The 25,662-nt window shown below is 42.1% G+C and overlaps 1 protein-coding gene across 1 annotated transcript in view; it reads right to left on the bottom strand.

The window, feature by feature from the left end:
- Positions 1 to 25,662, bottom strand: part of LOC134752026 (exportin-7-B) — a 69,107-nt gene that overhangs the window by 9,466 nt on the left and 33,979 nt on the right. Inside the window, exons 16-23 of the mRNA XM_063687586.1 lie at positions 20,383 to 20,533; positions 18,635 to 18,794; positions 15,756 to 15,946; positions 14,816 to 14,945; positions 13,388 to 13,469; positions 11,635 to 11,773; positions 10,897 to 10,974; positions 10,247 to 10,347 (exon numbers count right to left, since the gene is read on the bottom strand). Of these exons, the coding sequence (XP_063543656.1) occupies positions 10,247 to 10,347; positions 10,897 to 10,974; positions 11,635 to 11,773; positions 13,388 to 13,469; positions 14,816 to 14,945; positions 15,756 to 15,946; positions 18,635 to 18,794; positions 20,383 to 20,533 (1,032 nt within the window). The remainder of the gene's footprint in view (positions 1 to 10,246; positions 10,348 to 10,896; positions 10,975 to 11,634; positions 11,774 to 13,387; positions 13,470 to 14,815; positions 14,946 to 15,755; positions 15,947 to 18,634; positions 18,795 to 20,382; positions 20,534 to 25,662) is intronic.

Below are 25,662 nucleotides of genomic sequence, written 5' to 3'. Positions count from 1 at the left end.
TATAACTCCGTAATAGATGGATACAGTCTAAGGAAAAAACGTGCCTCGAAAATCACGAAAATTTGATTCTCGATCAGATGGCGCCACTAGTTTTGGCCTACACTCGTATAGAGGGCGTTGACTGTTTCGTTTGTTATTTATAATTTTAACGCATACCAGTGAAAGAACATGGGTCAAAATCATATAAAAATAATTAATGCAAATAAAAAAATCATTTATCCATATTTAAATACATTTTATCGTATTTTTATAAATATTTATTTTTAGTTTTAAAGTGTGTCGACAGATGGCAGTAAATTTACTGGGGTTACAAAATTTACTATGACAGTACCGCTCTAGTATAAGTTACTCTATGATATTATAGAGTGGTACTGTCATAGTAAATTTAATACCACAGTAAATTCACTGCCATCTATCGACACACTTTAAAACTAAAAATGAAGATTTATAAAAATACGATAAAATGTATTTAAATATGGATAAATGATTTTCTTTATTTGCAATAATTATTTTTATTATTTTGACCCATGTTCTTTCATTGATATGCGTTAAAATTGTTAAATAACAAATGAAACCGTCAACGCCATCTATACGAGAGTAGGCCAAGGTAGTAGCGACATCTAATCGAGAATCAAATTTTCGTCATTTTCGAGGCACGTTTTTTCCTTAGACTGTATCCATCTATAACGGAGTTATATCTATCTTTGGTTGTGTGATGTGGACCAGTTACCTGAGTTAGTTTATTGTACTGTTGCCACGTTTGTGTACGTCGCTGTGTCGTTTGAAAATTAAATGTAATGAGTTTATTTGCTTAACATTATGGCGCATGAAACACTGCATCCGATCCGAGCGCGATGTCGCTATAACACGCGCATAGCGTTGTCTCGCTCAAACATCGGAGCGACGACGTGCGAATCGGATGGTGTGTGCCATGCGCCTATGTACAGATAAGGTGGTTGTCGTATATAGCTTTTAAGATATTTTTATTGTACGTTTTATGATTCTCTAATTTTGTGTTTTATTATTGTGTAACTTTCTATGTCTTTTAATCATTGTGTGTTTATGTTTTATTTTTATATTTCGTGCATAGTTATAAGAATCAATGTCCCACAATAAATATTACCTATTCCCTAACTTTGTAAAATAGCGTAAGCTGATTGGCCAATAAATGGATACTGACTCTGCACAACACACCCACGTGACACAGTGGGCGGGGCGCGGGCGCGCTATCATATAAATATGACTGCCCAACCTAGCCTCGTCAGTCTTTCTACAACACCTCTACACTTAACATCTTATTAACCCTAAAATAAGTGTTCTTACTAACCCTCACACTAACCCGGTAACATGGTGGTGGTATTTCTGAGGTAATTGGCAGCGGTAGCTTCACTTCGGTCAGCGCGTTCCAGTCTTCGGCGTACGAGCTTCATCGGAAAAACAGTCTACGCTCAACAATTATGGTCCTTCGATAGCCGAATAAAGAACAAAGAAACAAGTACGCGCTGAGTGTCGAGATTTTTCTCCACTCAGATAGAAAAAAGAAGCTTGAAAAACGAACGCGCTGAGCCTTGAAGTACGCTTCGGCTCAGACCCTTACCCAATTACCCCTCCATACCCCACTATACCGGCTTGCCGGTCGGACCGTGCTGTGTTGTAGGTTTTCCTCCACTCACGCGTCCTGGCAACTTTCGTTGCATGTGTCACATGGTGATGCCATCACACTGCTTTCGAACGCTCTAGGCATTGCACTTTGTCATTGCGGGAGATTCAGTGCACCGAGGGATTTACGCTTAGGGGCACTGACGTTGCGCTCTGTGGCGTCAGGGCATAGGTGTTAGGCAGGTAAATTTGTATATAGTTAGGGACCCCCGCGTGTGTGTCAAGAAAGAAGAAGATGTCTACGAAGAGTACGAGAAATCTTCGACCGCGCGCTAAGGGCCCGCCTGCCCCCGCGCCCACAGAGACCCCTACCCCCTCGTCCGGCAAGACCACGTCTACCGAGACACATACATGGAGCAAAGGCTCCACCGGCAACCAAGTGAATAGCGGTGGAGAGATAGACAACAATTCGGTACACTCGAACGCATTCGAAGATACGGTAGTAGAACGCAGTAGGTCGAATACGCTAGTGAATAAAGACCCCGTGGTCGCGCCGCCGCCGCCGCGGGCGCCGTCTGTTCGTGGATCAATCAGAGGTCGCGAATCGGTAAATAGGGATCGTGATAGTCAATTATCGGTGCTCATGGCCGAGCTCGAGGTTCATAAAGCCGCTCTAGTTGTCGCTCAGAAGCAGTCCGATACTGCTAAATTAAAGCTGCAGATCGCCGAATTGGAGGCGAATTCTGACAGAGGCAGTACCGTGGCTGACGAGTCTGAACGGCGTACTAGGAATTGGGTAGGACAACAGTGTAGGCCACAGGAGCAAGACGTCGCGATCGAGAATAGTAAAATTCCCTTGCCGAAGGAGACAGCGCCGCCGCCGCGCGCCGCCGCCATTGAGCGGGGTACTAGTAGGCCGCAACCGCGTTATTTAGAGGTGCCACACGGCAGTTGTGCACCTATCTACCATAAGCCGCCCGAGTTACCCTCATTCGGAGGAGATATAACCGAATGGATTTCATTTAGGGCAGAGTTCGAGGACACGTCTCCCATGTTTAGTGCCGTCAATAACGTAAGTCGTATTAGGCGCGCGCTCAAAGGCGAGGCTCGGACCGCCGTGAAATCAATTATGTACACAGTTCAGGACCCGTACGAAATTATGGAGGCGCTAGAACGGCAATTCGGCGACCCGGAGGAAATAGTGTTAACGGAGTTGCATAATATAAAACGTATGCCGCGCTTGTCAGAAGACAACGCGAACATAGCTTCCTTCGCCGCACATATTGCGAATGCCGTCGCAACCATACGTTCGCTGCGACAAGAGCAGTACCTACACGCGCCTGAACTTGTAAACAAAATCGTGGACAAACTTAATCTGATTGTGCGTTACGAATGGGCAAAATATAGGCAGTCTAATAGTCAAACTCCCGGTCTAGTTGCATTATCGGAGTTTTTGAACGAAATTAGCACTGCAGCCAAACGCGTCAACCGACATAGGCCGTCGAACAGATTGCGGAACACAGTAAACACGGTATCTTTTGAGCACGACCCTAGGCGAGCAAGCAGTTCTCGCGATAGGCGTCGCGCCCCCGCGTTTTCCCGCGATCCTAGCACGGAGTCGGAATCAGATTCCCACGATCATTACGTACGCGAAGCACCGCGTAGTAATAAACCCGCTATCGCGCAAGTTAAGCCCCGCGATAGTAACAAAAAAAAACCCGCGTCGACCGGAGCTAAGCCCAAACAACAGACATCGTCCGTCCCTGTCTCGCGCAGCACGTGCGCCGTTTGCAAGAACGGCCACGAGCACAAAGTTAGCGCGTGTCGTAAATTTTTAGCGGCGACGATTTCTGAACGGTGGGACTTAGCGAAGGGCGCTAAATTGTGCTATAGATGCTTAGACGCGGCTCACCGTAAGTTCAAGTGCAAGTACATCGCGTGCGGAGTTAACCAATGCGAAGCCGGACATCATAAGCTATTACACGGACTGAACGCGGCCGCGCCCGCGAACGGTAATAGTACTCCGGCGGCAGCGGTTAATAATATTAGGCTCCCGCAAACGTACCTCAAAGTCATGCCTGTAGAGGTGTCGGGACCGCTAGGTACCGTACAAACCCTCGCGCTGCTAGACGAAGGCGCGGCTATGACTTTGATGCTTCACGAAACGGCCGATAAACTCGCGCCTCGCGTAAAAGGCGAAACTTTGGAAATAGAAGGCATAGGCGGCGTAGTCAGAAATCCAGATTCGTATACGTTACGAGTCGCAATACGGGGTTTTTGTAGCCGACACATGGAAATGATGGAGGTAATCACGATTGGCGATATTGGCATAGGAATGCAGGGCGTACCACGTGACGTAGTCGACAAGTGCGAACACTTGACTAAAATCGCGGACGAATTAAGTTACCCGACCGGCATACCTACCATCGTGATAGGACAAGATAATTGGCACCTCATCATTTCTCGGCAAATTTTAGAGGGCCCGCCTGAGCTTCCCATTGCTAGCCTCACTAGACTGGGCTGGGTTTTACACGGCCCAGATAGAACGCGCCGCGCCGCGGTAAATTTTGTAGGGCACGCACGGCCTAAAACCGCGGACGACGAGGCTTTAGAGCTAATGAAACGGCATTTTGACATAGAATCATTAGGCGTTTCACAAAAGCTACCTCGGGCCGATCCCGACCAGCGTGCGCTAGACTTGCTGAAAACCACCTGTGTAAAAATACCGGGGGAGAATAGGTATCGAGCGGGCTTATTATGGCGGACAGACGACGAAAAGCTCCCAGATAACCGAGCGCAAGCATTAAAACGGCTGTACAGTCTAGAACGAAAACTAGACCGAGATGCAACGTTAAAGGCCGAATATGCAAAGCATATGGCTAACTTGCTTGACAAGGGTTACGCGGAGAAAATGGAATCGCCGCCCCCCCTCGATGCGCCCCGGGTGTGGTACTTAGCGCATTTCCCAACTTTTCACCCGCAACGCGGCAAAATGAGACTAGTGTGGGACGCGGCCGCCACGGCCTACGGACGGTCGCTCAATAGCGCGCTTTTGGCCGGCCCCGACTTATTAGAGTCACTCTTTGGCGTACTAGTGCGTTTCCGCGAGGGTAAAATCGCGGTAATAGCGGACGTCAAAGAAATGTTTTTACAGATCGAGATAGTTGAACAAGATCGCGATGCGTTACGTTTCGTTTGGCGGGGGGAGGACCGCACCTCTCCACCGCAAGAATACAGAATGAAGCGGCTTATATTTGGATCGGCAGCGTCGCCGACAACCGCGCTATACGTCAAAAACGAAAACGCAAGAACGCATAGCGAACAATTTCCGATCGCAGCTGAAAAAACAATAAAAAATACGTACATGGACGACATGTTGATCGCGCTCGATACGTCCGAGGACGACGCCAGGCGCATAGTAAACGAGGTTTACGAATTAAATATGCGCGCGTCATTCGAGCTTCGCGGGTTCGCTTCGAATCATCCTGCGGTTATTGCTGACGTAGTTAACAGTAAAGAGGAAACGTCATTGTTAGGCGCTAGCGAGAGCGAACGTACGTTAGGTTTGAAATGGAATCACAAGCGTGACACCTTAGGTTTCAACGTAAACTTTCGCAACACGCCCGAGGACGTACTTAACGGTCAGAAATTACCCACAAAACGACAGGTTACGAGTAGTGCGATGTCAATATTCGATCCGATCGGATACGTTAGCCCCATATCCGTCTTAGGCAAGGCATTAATGCAGGAGATATGGCGCACCGGAATCGGATGGGACTCGCCCATACCCGTCTCGCTCGCACCCGCATGGCGATCGTTCATAGATAACGTACAACAATTACGGGACTTGGAAATTCCGCGACACGTGCCCGCATTTAATAGGGAGGCATATATGCATGTTTTTTGCGACGCAAGTGAAAAAATATATGCCGCGGCCGTGTACCTAGTCAGCGTCAACCCCGAGGGGACTAGAACGTCCGCATTAGTGGCCGCAAAGGCCCGAGTGTCACCTCTCCGGGTAGTTAGTATTCCACGAATGGAATTACAGAGCTGCGTACTAGCGACTAGGTTAGCGGAGACCATAGTCAAAGAGTCAGACTACGTAATAAAGGACAAGTATTTTTGGTCTGACTCCAAAACGGCACTCACGTGGATACGGTCGGACCCACGTAGGTACAAAACGTTCGTCGCACATAGGTTAGCGGAAATCGAGAACACTACCACCCCCGCCAACTGGCGCTGGGTGCCTAGTGCAGCTAACGTAGCTGACGACGCGACGCGCGGTATACCTACGCAATTTGGAGCGAACCACCGATGGTTCATAGGGCCCGATTTCATACGTAAAAGCGAGGAGCATTGGCCGACAGAGAAAACGCCCGCGCCCGTCGCCGATACGGGCGAAGAACGCGTTAACAAGCTCGTATGCTCGGTAGGCGCCGCGAAAAATAAGTTTGAGTACCTGCCGGAGGTATGTAGGTTCTCAAAGTTCGTACGCTTAGTCCGCGCCACCGCTAAAACACTGGTTGCCGCCGAGGTTTTTAAAGCCGCATTGCTTAAAAAGAAACCAGACACAGACATAAATAAGGGGCATTTGAATTTAGCAGAGATATTGCTTATACGCCGGAGTCAACATGAAGCCTTTCCAGAGGAAATCAAGTTAATGGAAACTGGACGGCCGATTCCGAAGAAATCGCCACTCCATAAAATCGCAGTAAAACTCGACAAAAATGGAGTCATCGTGCTGAACGCCAGAATAGATAAAGATGTACACATACCCGTTCTACACGCTAAAGAAGATTTCGTCAAGCTGCTAATACATCATTTTCATGCTCTCTACAATCACGGCAACCACTCAACAGTGATAAACGAGCTGAAACAGAGATATTATATTATCGGTCTGCGCGGTAGCATTCGTTATATAACGAATAAGTGCCAATGGTGTCGGACCTATAAGGGGACCACACTCAAGGTTCCTGTAGGCGACTTACCACCAGAGAGGCTCCAGGCGAATCAACCGCCATTTACCGCCGCAGCCGTAGATTTATTTGGCCCAATGAATATTACAATAGGCCGCCGCCGCGAGAAAAGATGGGGCGTATTATATACTTGCCTCACTACCCGAGCTGTGCACTTAGAGCTTGCCGCCTCACTTTCGGCATCCTCTATGATACTCTCACTGCGCAGAATGATAGCTCGGCGCGGCACGCCTACCGTTCTGTACTCCGACAACGCAACTAACTTCTACGGAGCAGAACGAGAAATTGCAGAGGCCAAGAAAACGCTGCCAGACAGTCTAAAGCCATTCCTGACTGAACGAGCGATCACCTGGAAAAAGATACCGCCTGGCAACCCTTCCGCCGGCGGTGCATGGGAACGACTCGTGGGCAGCGTGAAAACTGCATTGAAAGCTACACTAAAAGAGAGAGCACCTCATGAAGAAGTTCTACATACGCTGCTTCTAGAAGCCGAGCACGTAGTGAACTCCAGACCACTGACACCTGTGAATCCAGACCTAGATGTCGAGGCTCTGACGCCGAACCATTTTCTCATCGGCCGGTCGAGCGCAATGGCACCGCTGGGCGTCTTCACAGACAAAGATATGTCACTGTCGTCATGGAAGACAGCGCAGAACTTAGCCGATCACTTTTGGAGGCGCTGGCAGAAAGAATACAGACCCAGCCTCCTCCCTCGGCCCAGTGCTCACCAGAACGTGCAGAAGCTAAATATAGGCGACATCGTCATCGTAGCGGACAGCTCTATGCCGCGAGGAACATGGCCTAGAGGCGAAATCGCACAACTCTTTCCCGGCCCTGATGGCCACGTAAGAGTAGCCATTGTTCGCACCCGAGCGGGTGAAGTCCGCCGTCCAGTTTCCCGGCTTATACCTATATACTCCACGAATGGAGACGGTGTTGGCACACGCGGGGGAGATTGTCGTATATAGCTTTTAAGATATTTTTATTGTACGTTTTATGATTCTCTAATTTTGTGTTTTATTATTGTGTAACTTTCTATGTCTTTTAATCATTGTGTGTTTATGTTTTATTTTTATATTTCGTGCATAGTTATAAGAATCAATGTCCCACAATAAATATTACCTATTCCCTAACTTTGTAAAATAGCGTAAGCTGATTGGCCAATAAATGGATACTGACTCTGCACAACACACCCACGTGACACAGTGGGCGGGGCGCGGGCGCGCTATCATATAAATATGACTGCCCAACCTAGCCTCGTCAGTCTTTCTACAACACCTCTACACTTAACATCTTATTAACCCTAAAATAAGTGTTCTTACTAACCCTCACACTAACCCGGTAACATGGTGGTGGTATTTCTGAGGTAATTGGCAGCGGTAGCTTCACTTCGGTCAGCGCGTTCCAGTCTTCGGCGTACGAGCTTCATCGGAAAAACAGTCTACGCTCAACAGTGGTATAGTCAATGGTTATAACCATTCCAAATAAAAAAAACCGACCAAGTGCGAGTCGGACTCGCACACGAAGGGTTCCGTACCATTATCTATAAAAACGGTCACCCATCCAAGTACTGACCCCGCCCGACGTTGCTTAACTTCGGTCAAAAATCACGTTTGTTGTATGGGAGCCCCACTTAAATCTCTATTTTATTCTGTTTTTAGTATTTGTTGTTATAGCGGCAACAGAAATACATCATCTGTGAAAATTTCAACTGTCTAGCTATCACAGATCACGAGATACAGCCTGGTGACAGACGGACAGCCAAGTCTTAGTAATAGGGTGCCGTTTTTACCCTTTGGGTACGGAACCCTAAAAAAAAAAGAAAAAAACAAATGAAACTGATAAATAAAATTGGTTATAAAAGTCCAGATAATGTCAATACCTTTTACTAGTAGGCATGCAAAATATAAATACAAATAACGCCTCTAGGAGAAATATATAGTTCTCACATGTAACAAAGAGACGGCGCTAGTAGACTGTTATAATTATAATTTTTGCCAGGCCTCCTTCACTCGCTCAAGGCCACGCGCTATATGCCTACCGCTCGGCGTATCGTCGACGATACAACTGACAGAGGGCCGCCGAACGCCCGCCTGAGCGCTCGCACCGCACGTTTCCCGCGCCTACGCTTCGAAATGCCGAAACCACGTAATTATTGTGCAGCAGATGGGTGTAAAAGTCAAAAAACAAAGGAAAATTTGTCGTTTTTTTTTCATTTCCGGGAGACGAAGAAAGGTGAGTAGTGTTTTAAATCTATCTTTATGAATTTTGTCACCACTTATTTCTTTGAACATAAGTAGGTAAATCGTAAATTAAGGAGTTTTTTGAGTCAGGTTGTTTTTATATTTGATTGACTAATAAAAATATGGTTGATTTGCAACATTTGTTTTATTACAATAATAACATAATTAACAGTACAACCCTAGCGCATTCTTACGATGACGCGTTGGCACGTGACTCGCACGGCGAGCAAGGCAGTCTCGACTCTTTGTGCACGTACTTATGGTACATTTCTTCTCGTCCTGAGCAGCAGGTATTATTATAAAGATTTTGTAGGCTATTATAGCGTAGGTATTTTCGCTTTAGTATGGGAATGATGTATCTGTTACGTAGTAACTATTTATTAATCTGTGTTTTTGCCTCGATTTGAGCTGTTACTGAATAGCTAAAATCTAAGCAAAAAATTTCCTACATTCCTAAAATTGCTGTAAAATCTTGTAAGAGGCTATTTTATAAGTAATTTGATTGGTATCTTAGACTTTCTTACCATTTAATTACTAAAATAAAAAACCGGCCAAGTGCGAATCGGGTTCGCGCACGAAGGGTTCCGTACCATTGCGCAAAAAAACGGCAAAAAATCACGGATGTTGTATGGGAGCCCCACTTAAATCTCTATTTTATTCTGTTTTTAGTATTTGTTGTTATAGCGGCAACCGAAATACATCATCTGTGAAAATTTCAGCTGTCTAGCTATCACAGATCACGAGATACAGCCTGGTGACAGACGGACAGCCAAGTCTTAGTAATAGGGTCCCGTTTTTACCCTTTGGGTACGGAACCCTAAAAAAAAAGGAAAAAAACAAATGAAACTGATAAATAAAATTGGTTATAAATGTCCAGATAATGTCAATACCTTTTACTAGTAGGCATGCAAAATATAAATACAAACGCCTCTAGGAGAAATATATAGTTCTCACATGTAACAAAGAGATGGCGCTAGTAGACTGTTATAATTATAATTTTTGCCTTGATTTGAGCTGTTACTGAATACCTAAAATCTAAGAAAAAAATATTCTACATTCCCAAAATTGCTGTAAAATCTTGTAAGGGGCTATTTTATAAGTAATCTGATTGGTATCTTAGACTTTCTTACCATTTCATTACTAAAAAAACCGGCCAAGTGCGAGTCGGACTCGCGCACCGAGGGTTCCGTACTTTTTAGTATTTGTTGTTCTAACGGCAGCAGAAATACATCATCTGTGAAAATTTCAACTGTCTAGCTATAGCGGTTCATGAGATACAGCCTGATGACAGACGGACAGCGGAGTCTTAGTAATAGGGTCCCGTTTTTACCATTTGGGTACGGAACCCTAAAAAGGCAAATAAAAATGTACGGCAAAATTAATCTTGTCTTTTTTATCGGCGGAAAATATTGTCAAAGCAAAACTCACCGTGGCCAGCAGCTGCTGCATGATCTCGGGCCGCTGCTGCAGCACTTGTATGAACATGTTACTCGTCTCCGGTTGCCGCCCGTGAGGGATTTTGTTGCTTGCTGAAAATCATATTATATTATTCAACCAATATACATTTTACCGTGAGACTGAAGACCTAGTGGCTGAACATAACATCACGGGGGAGAATAAAGCTCACGGACTCCGTTGGTTGGGCCATCTTGAGAGAATGGATGAAGATCGGAACGTGACAAGAGCATACCTGGGCCGTCCAGCAGGAAGACGTCCTATCGGACGCCCCGGGTATCCGATAGGACGTTCGATAGATGGCAGTGAATTTATTGTGGTTACAAAATTTACTACGACAGTACCGTACTCTATCCTATTATATCCTCTTTGGAATGCATGAAGGGGTCGTCAAAGGGTTATTGTAGTTATAATAATAGCAAAGAGGATATATAGGATAGAGGAGTACTGTCATAGTAAATTTTGTAGCCACAGTAAATTCACTGCCATCTATCGACACACGATTAAAACGTATGGACGCCTCACCTCACCCCGCTCGCTTATTTGAAAAAAGTCCGCTACACAACCTCGCTACACATCTTCAGTGGAAACGCAGCATAAAACAAATATGAAGGTATACGCACATTTCTGTACTAATTGCTTAAATAGATATGTGACTATGTGGTCCAGCGTCGCGCAGCATCCCGTGCACACGCTCGTGTCTGAAACAACACAATCAGATAGACTTTAAGGGTCTCCGGCAAGCTCGGTTCATACAAACGTAGTTCCGCTCTCATTTTAAAACGACTAGCTAGATTGCACTGAAACTTTGTACTTACAATAGGATAAGGTATATCTATGTCTGTAATTAGTTTATGTAGCTTCAGATACCATAGTTAAAAAAATACAGCGAATTTAAGTTTTTCATACAAAACTTGTTTTTGCTCTATTTTGTTTGTTTTATAAACTGGAGCTATATAAACTAAATTCAGACCTAGATATACCTCATGTCTTTGTATGCGCAAAGTTTCATTACAATTCAACACGTAGTTTTAAAATAAGAGCGGAACTACGTTTGTATGGGAAGGTGCAATTCGGCCGAGCTTGCCGGGGACTCTTAATACTGCTGGATGCAGTTGGCACGGTGTTAAACTAAAATTATGGTTAGGTTGGTTAGTTCCCGATTCGCCGGATTCTCTTATACTCGGATTGTGATATCCTAAAGTAAATCCGGCGAATCGGATACGAACCAAAATTATTAGTCAACAAAGTCTTTATTAATTTTATTCATTGTTAGCTTACTATGGCTTAGTCAATTTGTGTAAGAATGTCCAATATTTATTTATTTATTGTTAAAAAGATAAACCAAAAAAGCTACTCACCCAACGCCGTGAGTCCTTCGGAGATAGATGACAGCACATACAGGGTGGCCTCGGGCTGCAGGGACGCTAGGAACGCCATGTGGTCCTGTGCGAGGCGCTCTAGGAGCACGTAGTACGTTTGTGACAGCTTTGGATAATCCTGTAACAGAATACTTACTTCATTACAACTAGTTTCAAGAGGAATTTGTTATAAAATTATGTAATATATATATATATATATATATATATATATTGTTGTTTGAGTACCCATAACACTGGGCTTACTGTAGGACTTAGTCAATCTATGTAAGAATGTCAAATAATATTTATTTATTTATTATATTAGTTATGTTAAGTATCATTCACAGTTAATTTCACTAGCATACGTCGAAATATCGGGAGCTCGAAAAGAATACAAAAGCTAATCACGGTCCATATCCCAGTCAATATAAGTCAAGTGATAGTCTTACGCACCCCGGTGATAGTCTTACCCCACCTTAACTTAATTACCCGTAATATTTATTTAATGTGCAAATTTCACCCACTCAAGTCATTAGGGCTCATCCATTAATTACGTCACATGAATTTCTAGGTTTTTTGACCCCACCCCCTCCTTGTCACAATTGGTCATATTTGGCAAACCCCTCCCCCCTGGTGTGACGTCACATTTTTCAAAGAAATCGGCAAATCAAATTAAGTATATTATTAATATTTGATCAAAATATTTTTGACAAAAGAAATATAAAACTGATTAGGACAGAAAATTAAACAAATAAAAACGATTATCGTTCCAAAAACTTGTTATTTAACTGTACACCGAATAATAGATTTAGATTTAGATATTTATTCTCATAATATAAAATTACAATATAAATTATCTTAGACTAATTTACACGAATTTATATTATGATCGTCAGTACATACAATTTACATTATTTGATAAATTCAAAAATACAATTTTATTACATAATATACCTATACATTACATTATCAAATAAATTCCAAATTTACAATTTAAAAATGTCTGAGTAAGTAATCATAATTTTATCCACAATAAATTTTTATATAAGTTATTTGTTTATTTATAATAACGATACAGCTAACATAACAGTTAAAGTGACGTCACAAACTTATCGTGTCAAAAACTAGTTATTTACCTGTACAACGCATAATACAATTTAAATAAGTTATTTATTTATTTATTGATAATAAAAATTTTTATACTACGTCGGTGGCAAACAAGCATACGGCCCGCCTGATGTTAAGCAGTCTCCGTAGCCTATGTACGCCTGCAACTCCAGAGGAGTTACATGCGCGTTGCCGACCCTAACACTCCGCACTGTTGAGCTCTGGCAACTTTACTCACCGGCAGGAACACAACACTATGAGTAGGGTCTAGTGTTATTTGGCTGCGGTTTTCTGTAAGGTGGAGGTACTTCCCCAGTTGGGCTCTGCTCTAGATCTGAAATGACATCCGCTGTCCTGTGCCCTACCACACAAAGCGAGATGTCATTCGCAGTGCCCATACCTCTCTTTTGGACGTAGTTTAAGGACATACCCGGGTCCGGACGTAGTTTATGGACATACCCGGGTCCGGATACAGCTAACATAACAGTTAAAGTGACGTCACAAAGTTCGTGACTCCCCCCTCCCCCTTGTCACAACATATCACATTTTCTCGACCCCCCTCCCGCCCCTAAACGTGTGGCGTACTTAATGGATGACCCCTTATATTATACCATATCCAAATCTATGTAAATTTGTAAATACTTACTAAGAGATCGCTTTGAGGTATACTTAATAGTAACTTGACAAACATGTTCAGCGCGTTGTCCAAGGATTCATCGCCGTATAACCTGTAAAGCAAAAAATATATATAAATAAAATGTGCCAGTAAACCCTTATGTTTTATTGTGGAGTGGTGAAAGAAAATAAGACGCACAATTAATGGAGGCTTGGTTTTTTACTCAACTATACCAAAGAGGTGAAAGAGGATATAAAAGGATAGAGCGGTACTGTCATGGTAAATTTAGTAACCACAGTAAGTTCCCTGCCATCTATCGCACACACTTTAAAACTAAAAATTTATAAAAATACGATAAAATGTATTTAAATATGGATAAATGTTTTTTTTTATTTGTATTACTTATTTTTATATGATTTTGACCCATGCTCTTTCACTGATATGCGTTAAAATTGTTAAATAACAAACGAAACCGTCGACGCCCTCTATACGAGAGTAGGCCAAAGGTAGTGGGGCCATCTGATCGAGAATCAAATTTTCGTGATCTTCGAGGCACGTTTTTTCCTTAGACTGTATCCTTCTATTACGGAGCTATCTTTGACTATACTCAAACACCTTGTCAGTAAAAAAAGGCGCGAAATTCAAATTTTCTATGGGAAGTCAACTCTTCGCGCTTATTATATTTCCCGCATTATAAGAATAAAATCTCTTAATTGTATAGTAAGGGCAGGTAAGGTTCGCTAAATTTTATTGTATGGGAAGTTTCATAGTTCTCTGCTGCTTGACGTTAATCAGTCTGTTAATTGTGGTTGTTGCAACTGGGCCTTAATGTTGTAAATGTTACAATTAGACTAACACTTAGTTTATAAATTTTTTTTATAAGATACTAGCTTATGCCCGCGACTTCGTCGTCGTGGGATGATGATGATTATTGACAAAAACTACCCTGTCCTTCCTCGGCCCTCAAGCTGTCTCCATACCATAGAGTAACATATACTAGAGCGTTACTGTCACAGTAAATTTTGTAACCCCAGTAAATTCACTGCCATCTGTCGACACACTTTAAAACTAAAAATAAATATTTATAAAAATACGATAAAATGTATTTAAATATGGATAAATGATTTTTTTTATATGATTTTGACCCATGTTCTTTCACTGGTATGCGTTAAAATTATAAATAACAAACGAAACAGTCAACGCCCTCTATACGAGTGTAGGCCAAAACTAGTGGCGCCATCTGATCGAGAATCAAATTTTCGTGATTTTCGAGGCACGTTTTTTCCTTAGACTGTATCCATCTATTACGGAGTTATATCTATCTTTGCTCCATACCAAATTTCATCCAAAATCCAAATCGGTTCAGCGGTTTAAGCGTGAAGAGGCAACAGATAGACAGAGTAACTTTCGCATTTATTTAATTTTTGCCCATTGTATTAAATTGATTAGTAGGTATACCTGAAGACGCCGAAGTTGGCATAGTTCCCGCACAACGCGGCTTTCAGTATGCAAAAGCAGAGCGAGATGCCCTTGAGCTTCATCGCGTACATTTGCTTCTTGCTCACGTCTATCGTCAATATTCTGCTGCCTGCAATCACAAATATCGAGTAAGTAATGTGACAGCCTTAAAATAGCAATATCCATAGACTACGAACACCGCTTAGCATTGCTAGTTAAAGTTGGTCAAGCAAATCTTGTCAGTAGAAAAAGAAGGAAAATTTAAAAAATGTAGGCGCGAAGGGATATCGTCTTATAGAAAATTTTAATTTCACGCCTTTTTCTACTGACAAGATTGCTTGACCAACTATAGTGTCCATAGGCCAAAATTGAGAAAAAACTGCCTAAAAATTTAATTTTGCAAGGAACAAGTACCAGGGCTTCATGAGTCCCAATAGATGTCGCTAGTAGTCACCAGATTATAGTTTCGTCAATTTGGATATCGGTCACAGAACAGTTCAAAACTGCTAATATATGTAACTAGCTGTGCCCGCGGCTCCGCCCGCGTGGAATTCGGTCTGTGTCAGTAAGCGGTGTGTATTTCAATAATATATCTTTTTACGAAGTTTCAAATTGCTAGCTTAAAATAAATCTTGAACCCCATACAAACTTTTACCCCCTTTTTAACCTCGTTAGGGGTGAAATTTCTCAAATTTATACAGATTAGTAAAGTTTGCATCAAAATCCGTTCAGCCGTTTTCACGTGATGCGCGGTCAAATAAACAGACAAACAGACAAAAATTCTAAAAACTGTTGCAATGTGTTCTGTTAGCGATTCTAAGTATCCCCAGCCATTTTTTTTTACAAATATCTTCCATGTACAGACTTTCGACCTTCTTCCGCTTTATTATATGTATAGATCATCTTAGGGTTTACATCTTAGTATTAGATTCACACTCACCATAAGCACATATGATGTTAGACAGCTCCCTAAAGAGCAGGATCCCGTTGGGAGACGACACGTCGAAGTGTAGGCGCTGGTTGCGGTTCTGCGCCAGCTCGGCCGTCAGCTTGAGGACCGGCGTGGTGAGCGCGGGCTCCGAGAACCAGGTCTCGATGCCGCGGAGAAGCACCTTCATGTATACAGGGTAGCTGGAACAAAAAAGGGGTTATGAAATAACAATGGTACAATACAGTATAGCAAAGATAGATATAACTCCGTAATAGATGGATAGTCTAAGGAAAAAACGTGCCTCAAAAATCACGAAAATTTGATTCTCGATCAGATGTCGCTACTACCTTTGGCCTACTCTCGTATAGAGGGCGTTGACGGTTTCGTTTGTTATTTAACAATTTTAACGCATATCAGTAAAAGAACATGGGTCAAAATAATAAAAATAATTAATGCAAATAAAAAATATCATTTATCCATATCATAGAGTAACTTATACTAGAGCGGTACTGTCATAGTAAATTTTGTAACCCCAGTAAATTCCCTGCCATCTGTCGACACACTTTAAAACTAAAAATGAAGATTTATAAAAATACGATAGAATGTATTTAAATATAGATAAATGATTTTTTTATTTGCATTAATTATTTTTATGATTTTGACCCATGTTCTTTCACTGATATGCGTTAAAATTATTAAATAACAAACGAAACCGTCAACGCCATCTATACGAATGTAGGCCAAAACTAGTAGCGCCCTCTGAACGAGAATCAAATTTTCTTGATTTTCGAAGCACGTTTTTTCCTTAGACTGTATCCATCTATTACGGGGTTATATCTATCTTTGTCCATATTTAAATACATTTTATAGTATTTTTATAAATCTTCATTTTTAGTTTTAAAGTGTGTCGATAGATGGCAGTGAATTTACTGTGGTTACAAAATTTACTATGACAGTACCGCTCTAGTATAAGTTACTCTATGAGTATAGTATACTATCACGTCGTAACACTTAAATGAGGTTAAATATAATAGTGATCATGCATGTACTCCTAAACTTTATCAAAAAGGGCTTTCTTTACTAATGAAGGATTTACTATGAAAATAAACAATCATCATCATCTTCCTCGCGTTGTCCCGGCATTTTGCCACGGCTCCATGGGAGCCTGGGGTCCGCTTGGCAACTAATCCCAAGAATTGGCGTAGGCACTAGTTTTTACGAAAGCGACTGCCATCTGACCGTCCAACCCAGAGGGGAAACTAGGCCTTGTCGGGATTAGTCCGGTTTCCTCACGATGTTTTCCTTCACCGAAAAGCGACTGGTAAATATCAAATGATATTTCGTACATAAGTTCCGAAAAACTCGTCTGTCTTATTATTATTATTATTATTTAATAAGCAGGCAGGCAGTTATGGCAACTGATAAGGCTATGGCTAAGATTATATGGGCTAAGGGATATGGGGACCTAAAGAAGGTAGTGAATAAGTGAATATACATACATGACGTCTGATGACCAAAATTAGACATATAACAATCAGTCACAAATAAAGCCAAGTGAATTAAAAAAAATCGAATCTTATACAGGTTGAAATTTTAACCACCGTTCATACTCTGCGTAGTGACTTTATAGGTCATATACTGAACGACTTTTATCATGACCAATGCCAAAATCGCGAAAAAAAAATTGACTCTCCCATACAAATCAGCCGGAAATTTATGAAACAGCCAAAAATTTATTCGCGATTTCTGCATTGGTCCATGAGATACAGCCTGGTGACAGATAGACAGCGGAGTCTTAGTAATAGGGTCTCGTTTTTACCCTTTAGGTACGGAACCCTAAAAACTGATTTGACTAGTAAGAGAATACCCTATTGTTTGAATGTCCGTTCTATACTAAATCTACACGTAGATACGCTTTTTTGAGAAATCGTACTGCTATTTTAGATCACAATACGGTTACACAACTTTAAGAACAAATCAAAGTATTTTATTAAATATATTGGACCTGGAGCTCGCGCAGATCAGCGTCCACCACATCCGCCCATCGGTACCTAGGACTGGCGAGAAGCGGCACAGGACCGGGATCAGTGGCGAACTGTCGTGTTGGAGGCCAAGACACACTTTGGGTCGCTGCGCCAGAGGAGTAAGTAAGTAGTAATTATATTGTGTTAGCCCGGATTGCTAAAGCCGGTTTGAACCCGGCCTTCACCACTGGAGGGCTTCGTCACTTTTTCTTTAATATATGACATCTGACGATGATGATGATGATCCTTCCGGCCGATACCGACCACTGTTACAGTTAGCACGGCGCTCGTGCGCCCGAATATGGCTGACGTAGCCGATCTTCGAGGCGAACCCCCGTGCACATTGAGAGCACGTGAGAACACCAGCCACATAATGGTAATGAATGGAAGCAGGCTGGCGTGCTTTCAGCTCGTCGCGTTTAGCATCGAGGTCAACTATGCGTTGCTCCTCGAAATCGCGGACTTTGTCCTGCACCAGCCTGCGCCACTCAGGACGCTGATATGACATCTATTACAGTTTACAATACGGTTGCCAAAAATTTTATTACTTTAATCAGTAATCAGTGTGTTTTTTGCTGTCTTAGTCTTGCTGTCAGCAATCTTGAGGATTTTCTCTAGTGACTTTATCGATTCGAATCCTGATTTTGTCGAAGGATCAGCGTCATCTGACGAGAGACTACTTAGTTAGTGTGTCAGTACATGTAGTACTGTGTGTACTCACATCCAGTCGAACAGAATCATGTAGGTCGTCTTGGTGTTGAAGGCGAAGGCCAGACCTCTCAGGTCCCGCGCTAGACCGATCAGCGTCTTCTAACGGGAACAGAGTACTAGTGTGTCAGTACCTGTAGTACTGTGTGTACTCACATCCAGTCGAACAGCATCATGTAGGTCGTCTTGGTGTTGAAGGCGAAGGCCAGACCTCTCAGGTCCCGCGCTAGACCGATTAGCGTCTTTTTGGCGTCTTCAGATGAGAACAGCGGGCTCTCCGGCGGCCCTAGCAGGCTGACTAGGCTTTCGAAGGCAGCTGGGGATGAAAATAAGTACAAGTCAAGAAAATGCCAAGTACAGTCTGCATCTGAACAAAGAGAATATATAGGATAGAGGGGTACTGTCATAGTAAATGTTGTAGTTACAGTAAATTTAGTGCCATCTATCGACACACGATTAAAACTAAAAATGAAACTGTATAAAAATACCAAAAAATGTAAACATATGATTGTTTTGTTAGATTATTTTAAATCGGGTCACTCACGTATTATTGTCGAATAGCTCGACATGTTTCGGTCCAATTTACTACGTTATAATACGTGAGTGACCCGGTTTAAAATAATCTAATACGATTGTTTTGTTTGTATTTATTATTTTTATATGATTTTGACCCATATTCTTTCACTGATATGTGTTAAAATTGTTAAATAGCAAACGAAACCGTCAACGCCATCTAGCCGAGAATAGGCCAAAGGTGTAGGCGCTGTGCGAGAATCAATTTTTTTCACGTTTTCATTCATCTTATACGGAGTTACATAGGTCTTTGATCTGAAGTAGCGTATCAGACTGCGCCAAAAGTATATACCATTCTCTGGGTGCTTAGCCAACGTGCCAATAGTTAACGCTCCGTGGCGTAGCGTAGTCATCTCTATCTATCACTCTTCCATATTGGTGCGACATCGACAGTGAGTTGCGTTTCGTTGGCTACGGAGCGTTACCGATCGGCATGTTGGCTACGCAGCCTGTTAGCTAAACAAAAAGATATGTATCTGTGTAGAACAATCAAACTTGCAGATAGTTTTGAACGGAACCTCGCGAGATTTATCACTATTTGGAAAATTATTTGAGAGTGGGAGATGGGTACCATCAACCGGTGTGAATAGGGATGGCTGGGGTGAATTGGGAAAAAACTTAAAACGTGATTTACCTGACAATTTCTTAATAAATACCCACACAAATTGTTGCTATACAAAATCTACTAGGTATTAACATAAGAGTAACTTATACTAGAGCGGTACTGTCTTAGTAAATTTTGTAACCCCAGTAAATTCACTGCCATCTGTCGACACACTTTAAAACTAAAAATGAAGATTTATAAAAATCAGTGTCAAGTGTCAGTCACGTGGTTCGCGAGTCTCGGAAGAGAGTACCAGGCGGAGTATATTATTATACCATGATTAATACCAAAGATAGATATAACTCCGTAATAGATGGATACAGTCTAAGGAAAAATTTGATTCTCGATCAGAGGGCGCCACTAGTTTTGGCCTACTCTCGTATAGAGGGCGTTGACGGTTTCGTTTGTTATTTATAATTTTAACGCATATCAGTGAAAGAACATGGGTCAAAATCACATAAAAATAATTAATGCAAATAAAAAAATCATTTATCCATATTTAAATACATTTTAACGTATTTTTATAAATCTTCATTTTTAGTTTTAAAGTATGTCGATAGATGGCAGTGAATTTACACCGGTTACAAAATTTACTATGACAGTACCGCTCTATCTTATTATATCCTCTTTGGTATTTATAAACACATAAGTATTTATTAAATGTCTTTTTTTTGTCTTTATTAAAATTTAAGATTGGCACGTAGCCCATAAAAACGTAGGCTTGTACCTGTGAGCGGCATCATGAAGGCGTGGAAACGTTCCTCGTCCTCCCCTAATTCCACCATGAGCAGCCGCCCCAACGCCGTGTATAGCATGGTGCGACATCGCATCTCCGTCGTGCCCACTCCAGTTATACCCAGGAATGGGAAATGCTCTGCCTGTGAACAAAAACAATCATCATAACCAACCACGAAATCGCGATAAATAAAAATATTAATTTGATTTGAATAATTAAAATAAAATCGAAATTCGAAATTTCTTCAACTCAAAAATGACGTATGCCACTTAAAAGGTTATGAGAATGTTCACTATTTATAAAGCGAAAAGACACAAACTCGTGCTAATCGCCTCCAAAAAAACATCATCATCAAAATCAGCACAGTGGCATTGTAAGTGTCGACTACACAATACATACAACGCATGCCGTTACCCAGTTAGCTGGTGGGTACAGCGCCATCTAACGGGCGATTCGGAAACTGATTCAATCTACTTGGTAGTCTTGTAATGAGTACAGTCAAGGGCATAAATTATATACATTCCCAAAGTTTCAAAAATATGTATACGCTCTTACACCTTAGACAATAAAATCGTGTTCACATATTTTTGAGCCGTTTGTCTGTATCGATATTTTTGCCTTCGACTGTATACTTGGCTACCCAATATACGAATAACTATTTAACCAACGAACTAAATACATATGCCTGGAACCTGACGAGAGCTCAAAAAACGGACAAGTGCGAGTCGGACTCGCCCACCGAGGGTTCCGTACAAATTCAACTTATTTTGATTTTTTTACAAATTTATAGTTTTCTGATTTTGCCTTGTACTTATAGTGTAAGAAGATATTACTTGCTAAATTTCAGTTCTAGGTACCCTACAAATTTTAATTCCATTCATCATTTCATTTCATTCTTGAGAACCTCCAAGATGATGCTGGCATGGAAAGGGAGCGCAGGGCATTGTCAGTAAGGTGTAACATGCTGTCACGTAGGTTCGCACGGTGTGACAGGGATGTCAAGAAGACCCTTTTTAAGGCTTTTTGTCAGTCCTTTTACACGTGCAGCCTGTGGACAAATTACACGAAAAAGACCCTCAATGCCCTGCGTGTCTAATACATTAATGGTTTCCGCATGCTGATGGGACTGCCACGTTACTGTAGCGCTTCGGTGATGTTTTCGGAAGCTAGAGTGGAAGCGTTCAGTGCTATAATCCGCAAACGTACTGCCTCCCTCATGCGCCGAGTACGTGACAGTTCCAACAGTCTGCTTCAGCTCATCCCTGGAAATCCAGCTGGTGCACTTTGGGGGCACTGGAATGACCTACCTTATGGGTTCTAGAGGCACAGTATATAATTTAATGTAAATAGGTAAATGTAATTTTAACTTTAATTTTAATTGTAAGTGTAATTTTAATTTGACTTCTAATATAAGTATAATGTAATGTCAATTTATTTTATGTATTATTAAGTTTAATTTGTAATTATTATCTATGGGTTTTTTGCCTGAAATAAAAATATTGATTGATTGATTCCCTTGAGTGTCGAAAAATACGTTTGTAGGGTTCCGTACCCAAAGGGTAAAAACGGGATTCTATAACTAAGACTCCGCTGTCTGTCCGTCTGTCACCAGGCTGCATCTCTTGAACCGTGATAGCTAGACAGTTGAAATTTTCTTCTTCGTCACAAATTTTCACAGATGATGTATTTCTGTTGCCGAGACTCGCTTGTTTTAGTCACAGGCGCGACATGTTTCGGAGAGCCTAGGTGTCCTTTCTCAAGCACTAACAGTGCGAGCAGCGTTCACGACGGCCGTGGGCGTGTGTCGTGTACTGTTGTAAGACATACTAAAATTATTTAATGTTAGTATGTCTCACAACAGTTTAAATTCGAACAAACGTGATTTTTAGGGTTCCGTAACCAAAGGGTAAAAACGGGACCCTATTACTAAGACTCTGCTGTCTGTCCGTCTGTCACCAGGCTGCATCTCATGAACCGTGATAGCTAGACAGTTGAAATTTTCACAGATGATGTATTTCTGTTGCCGCTATAACAACAAATACTAAAAACAGAATAATATAAATATTTAAATGGGGCTCCCATACAACAAACGTGTTTTTTTTCCGTAATGGTACGGAACCCTTCGTGCGCTAGTCCGTTTTTTTTGAAATTCTATTGGGCTGGCCTGGATCTTATTTATATTTTTATTACTATGGACGTTTAATATTATTATCAACGCTCACATAGCAAAGCTACGGAACGCCGTACAAAAAATCAGTAAGTAAGTAAGTAAGTGCATTGCTCAGCGAACTATGCGGACTTACGATAACGTCATCAGCATCTCGTAACCCAGTTTGTTCATAGGAACAGCGACATCTAGCGACGAATTGGGTAACTAAAACCGAGAACGACGTTTCAATGATATTGATAACGTACTGCTAATAAATGATACTATAGCCGGCCAAACAGCTTTTTTCAATAGAATTATATTGTTTTACTATAAAAACCTAGTTTTCATTTTCTACCGCTCTAGTTATTCGGCTACGGCGGAAATGGCTTGAATTATTAGATCGCAGTTTTGACTTCTGATCCTTGTAGTTGTGCTCTTACGGCCTGGCCACGACATTGCGCGACTGACTTCGGCTAAGGCGAAAACCATAAGTGGGAAGGAAAGGTCTGATCGCTGTGTCTCGCTCCAACCTATAGCAGTCGCGCGATGTCGTGGCCAAGGCGTTAGGCTTCAAGAAACTAGATGTTGTCAGGCTGAGCACACGCTTGCTGTCACGTTCTAACAAGTATGTAAGTGCGAAAGTGACGGGCGTAAGAATAATACTCCTAAATATTTATCAGTACGGTTTTTACTCACTATTATTGGCCATAGTAATTGCCGCGCACCGCTATGGAACGTACGCCTGTTCGCGCATGCGCCACCTAGTGGTCATATCTGTCGTAATAGACGCGTTTTGTTAGAGAGTGAATCTTCTGTACCTAGTACATAGTAATTGCCGCGCACCGCTATGGAACGGACGCCTGTTCGCGCATGCGCCACCTAGCGGTATCTGTCGTTATATACGCGTTTTGCTAGAGAGTGAATCTTCTGTACCTAGTACTATTATTTATTCTGTGCCAAAACGTTTATTATTTTTGTAGTAGACATTTAGCGTCAACTTGAGGATTTAACAGTACTGCTAGTTGACAATAGATGTCGCGTCGTACGAAAAGCCTAATGCTCAACAATTTTCAGCTAATATTATAACCGGAACTCTATTTTCAACTCCTTCTGCTTGTAATATTAGTTGTAAATTGTTGAGCAATACACTTTTCGTCAGTAGCGACAAATGTGACCTCTAGTGTCGAGTAGCGGTACTGATGAATCCGCTACTTGACGCTAGATGTCGACTACGAAAATAATAAGCGTTTTGGTAAAAATACTGATGTATGGAGTTAGCACGTTATTACTTTTCTCTATGACAATAATATAACTCTAAAACGCAGGTTCTGTCAGGAGTCAGAGGAGACTGCAATGCACATTCTCTGTTCCTGTGGACCACTGTCAAAAAGAAGCACCTAGTTAGGACGGCACGTACTGCAACCCTACGAGGTACAGAACATTACGGCCCAAAGAATCTGGAATTTTCTGGATTCAACGGGCATTAGTAATGAACTTTAAAGGGCCGCAACAATAGATCACCGCTTGGTCGACGTGACACTCAAAGGTCCACAACACCCCAGCTTGTGGCGAGCTGACGGTGAGTGGCGACACCGCGGACCCCTATTACAGAGGGCCCTTTCATCTGGCCCTCGCCTCTGTGCTTGCCTTGACTATCCGGCCAGAGTGGAGTCGCGAGAGCGGGACCTATGCTCCAGGTTGGAAGTGTAAGTCATAACGCCGGCGGCCTGCTGAACGGATTACCGGGAACTGTCTACAGCAGACTCACCTCTCGACAACCTCACAGCCGCTCTGAAGTGTTTCCCTATTGTCGCACTGTGCGTGCGGCCGTTGTGGGGCCCACTAAATAAGTAGGCGAGTCACCACCTGTCTTAAGCGAGGTTTAGACTAGCAAGAACTTGCATGCATTACATTGTAGACTACTAAGGTAAACTGCATTCAAAATGTTTATCAGATACCGCAATGTAATGAAAATTGCATGCAAGTTCATGCTAGTCTAAACCTCGCTTTACACAATGTTGAGACTGATTGTCATGGCAGGTGTTTGCTAGACTCCTCATTATCCAGTCCATCCAACATTCAAATCAATAGCCCATGACCTTAGTTCCCATCGCAGCACAAAAGTGCTGCACTGCAATAGTCTTTGCACCTGGCGGGGACCATTGTGCTTTCGGGGATGGTATCCGCCACGTGTATCCCTTGCTTTTAGATTAAACTAGCTTTTGCCCGCGACTTCGTCTGCGTGGACTTAGTAACCCCAGCAAGAGTAAAGAAAGAAAGAAAGAGTAAGAATAGCGCCTGGAGAAAGTCTTATAGCAATTATTCAATTTGAGCATATTATGCACACAAATTAGCAGACACTTCATTAATTATCTCAATTCCACCCCGCTTTTTACTTTCTTAAGGGATGATTTTCGGGATAAAAACTATCCTATGTCCTCAGGGACTCAACCCATCAAATTTCATCTAAATCGATTCAGCGGTTTAAGCGTGAAGAGGGAACACACAGACAGACAGACAGGCTTTCGCATTTATAATATTAGTATGGATTGTCTTAAAGGGACTCTGCGCTGTTGGCTTTGGCCCCACGCACGCCTCCCAGTTATGGAAAAGACATACAAATAATAATAAAACGCATAATATGTATTGAGATAACAGCTGTCACCGTAACAAAGCCTATGGGATAAATCCATACTAATATTATAAATGCGAAAGTATTGTCTGCCTGCCTGTGTGTTACCTCTTCACGCTTAATCCGCTGAACCGCTTTAGTTGAAATTTAGCATAGAGATAGTTTCGAGTTCCGGGGAAGGACATAGGATAGTTTTTATCGCGAAAATCATCCCTTAAGAGGGTGAAAAGCGAAGTGGAATCATGGTGGAATTGAGATAATTAATGAATTGCCTGATAATTTGTGTTCATATTATGCTTAAATTGAATGATTGCTATTAGACTCTCCAGGCGCTAAACTTACTCTAGTACTTCATAATAACATTAACAACGCGGATGAACCCACGTGAAGAGACTAGTTAAAGATAAAAGCGGCACTTGTAAAGGAGTGACACGCTTTTCTAAAAATACTTACATGTTACTTAATGTTACATGTTGCATCTTACATCTTA

This window comes from Cydia strobilella, chromosome 24 (genome assembly GCF_947568885.1).
Source record: "Cydia strobilella chromosome 24, ilCydStro3.1, whole genome shotgun sequence".
Classification (NCBI taxonomy): Eukaryota; Metazoa; Arthropoda; class Insecta; order Lepidoptera; family Tortricidae; genus Cydia; species Cydia strobilella.
The sequence above is the reverse complement of the archived record's forward strand: the minus strand, read 5'-3'. Positions and strand labels throughout refer to the sequence as shown.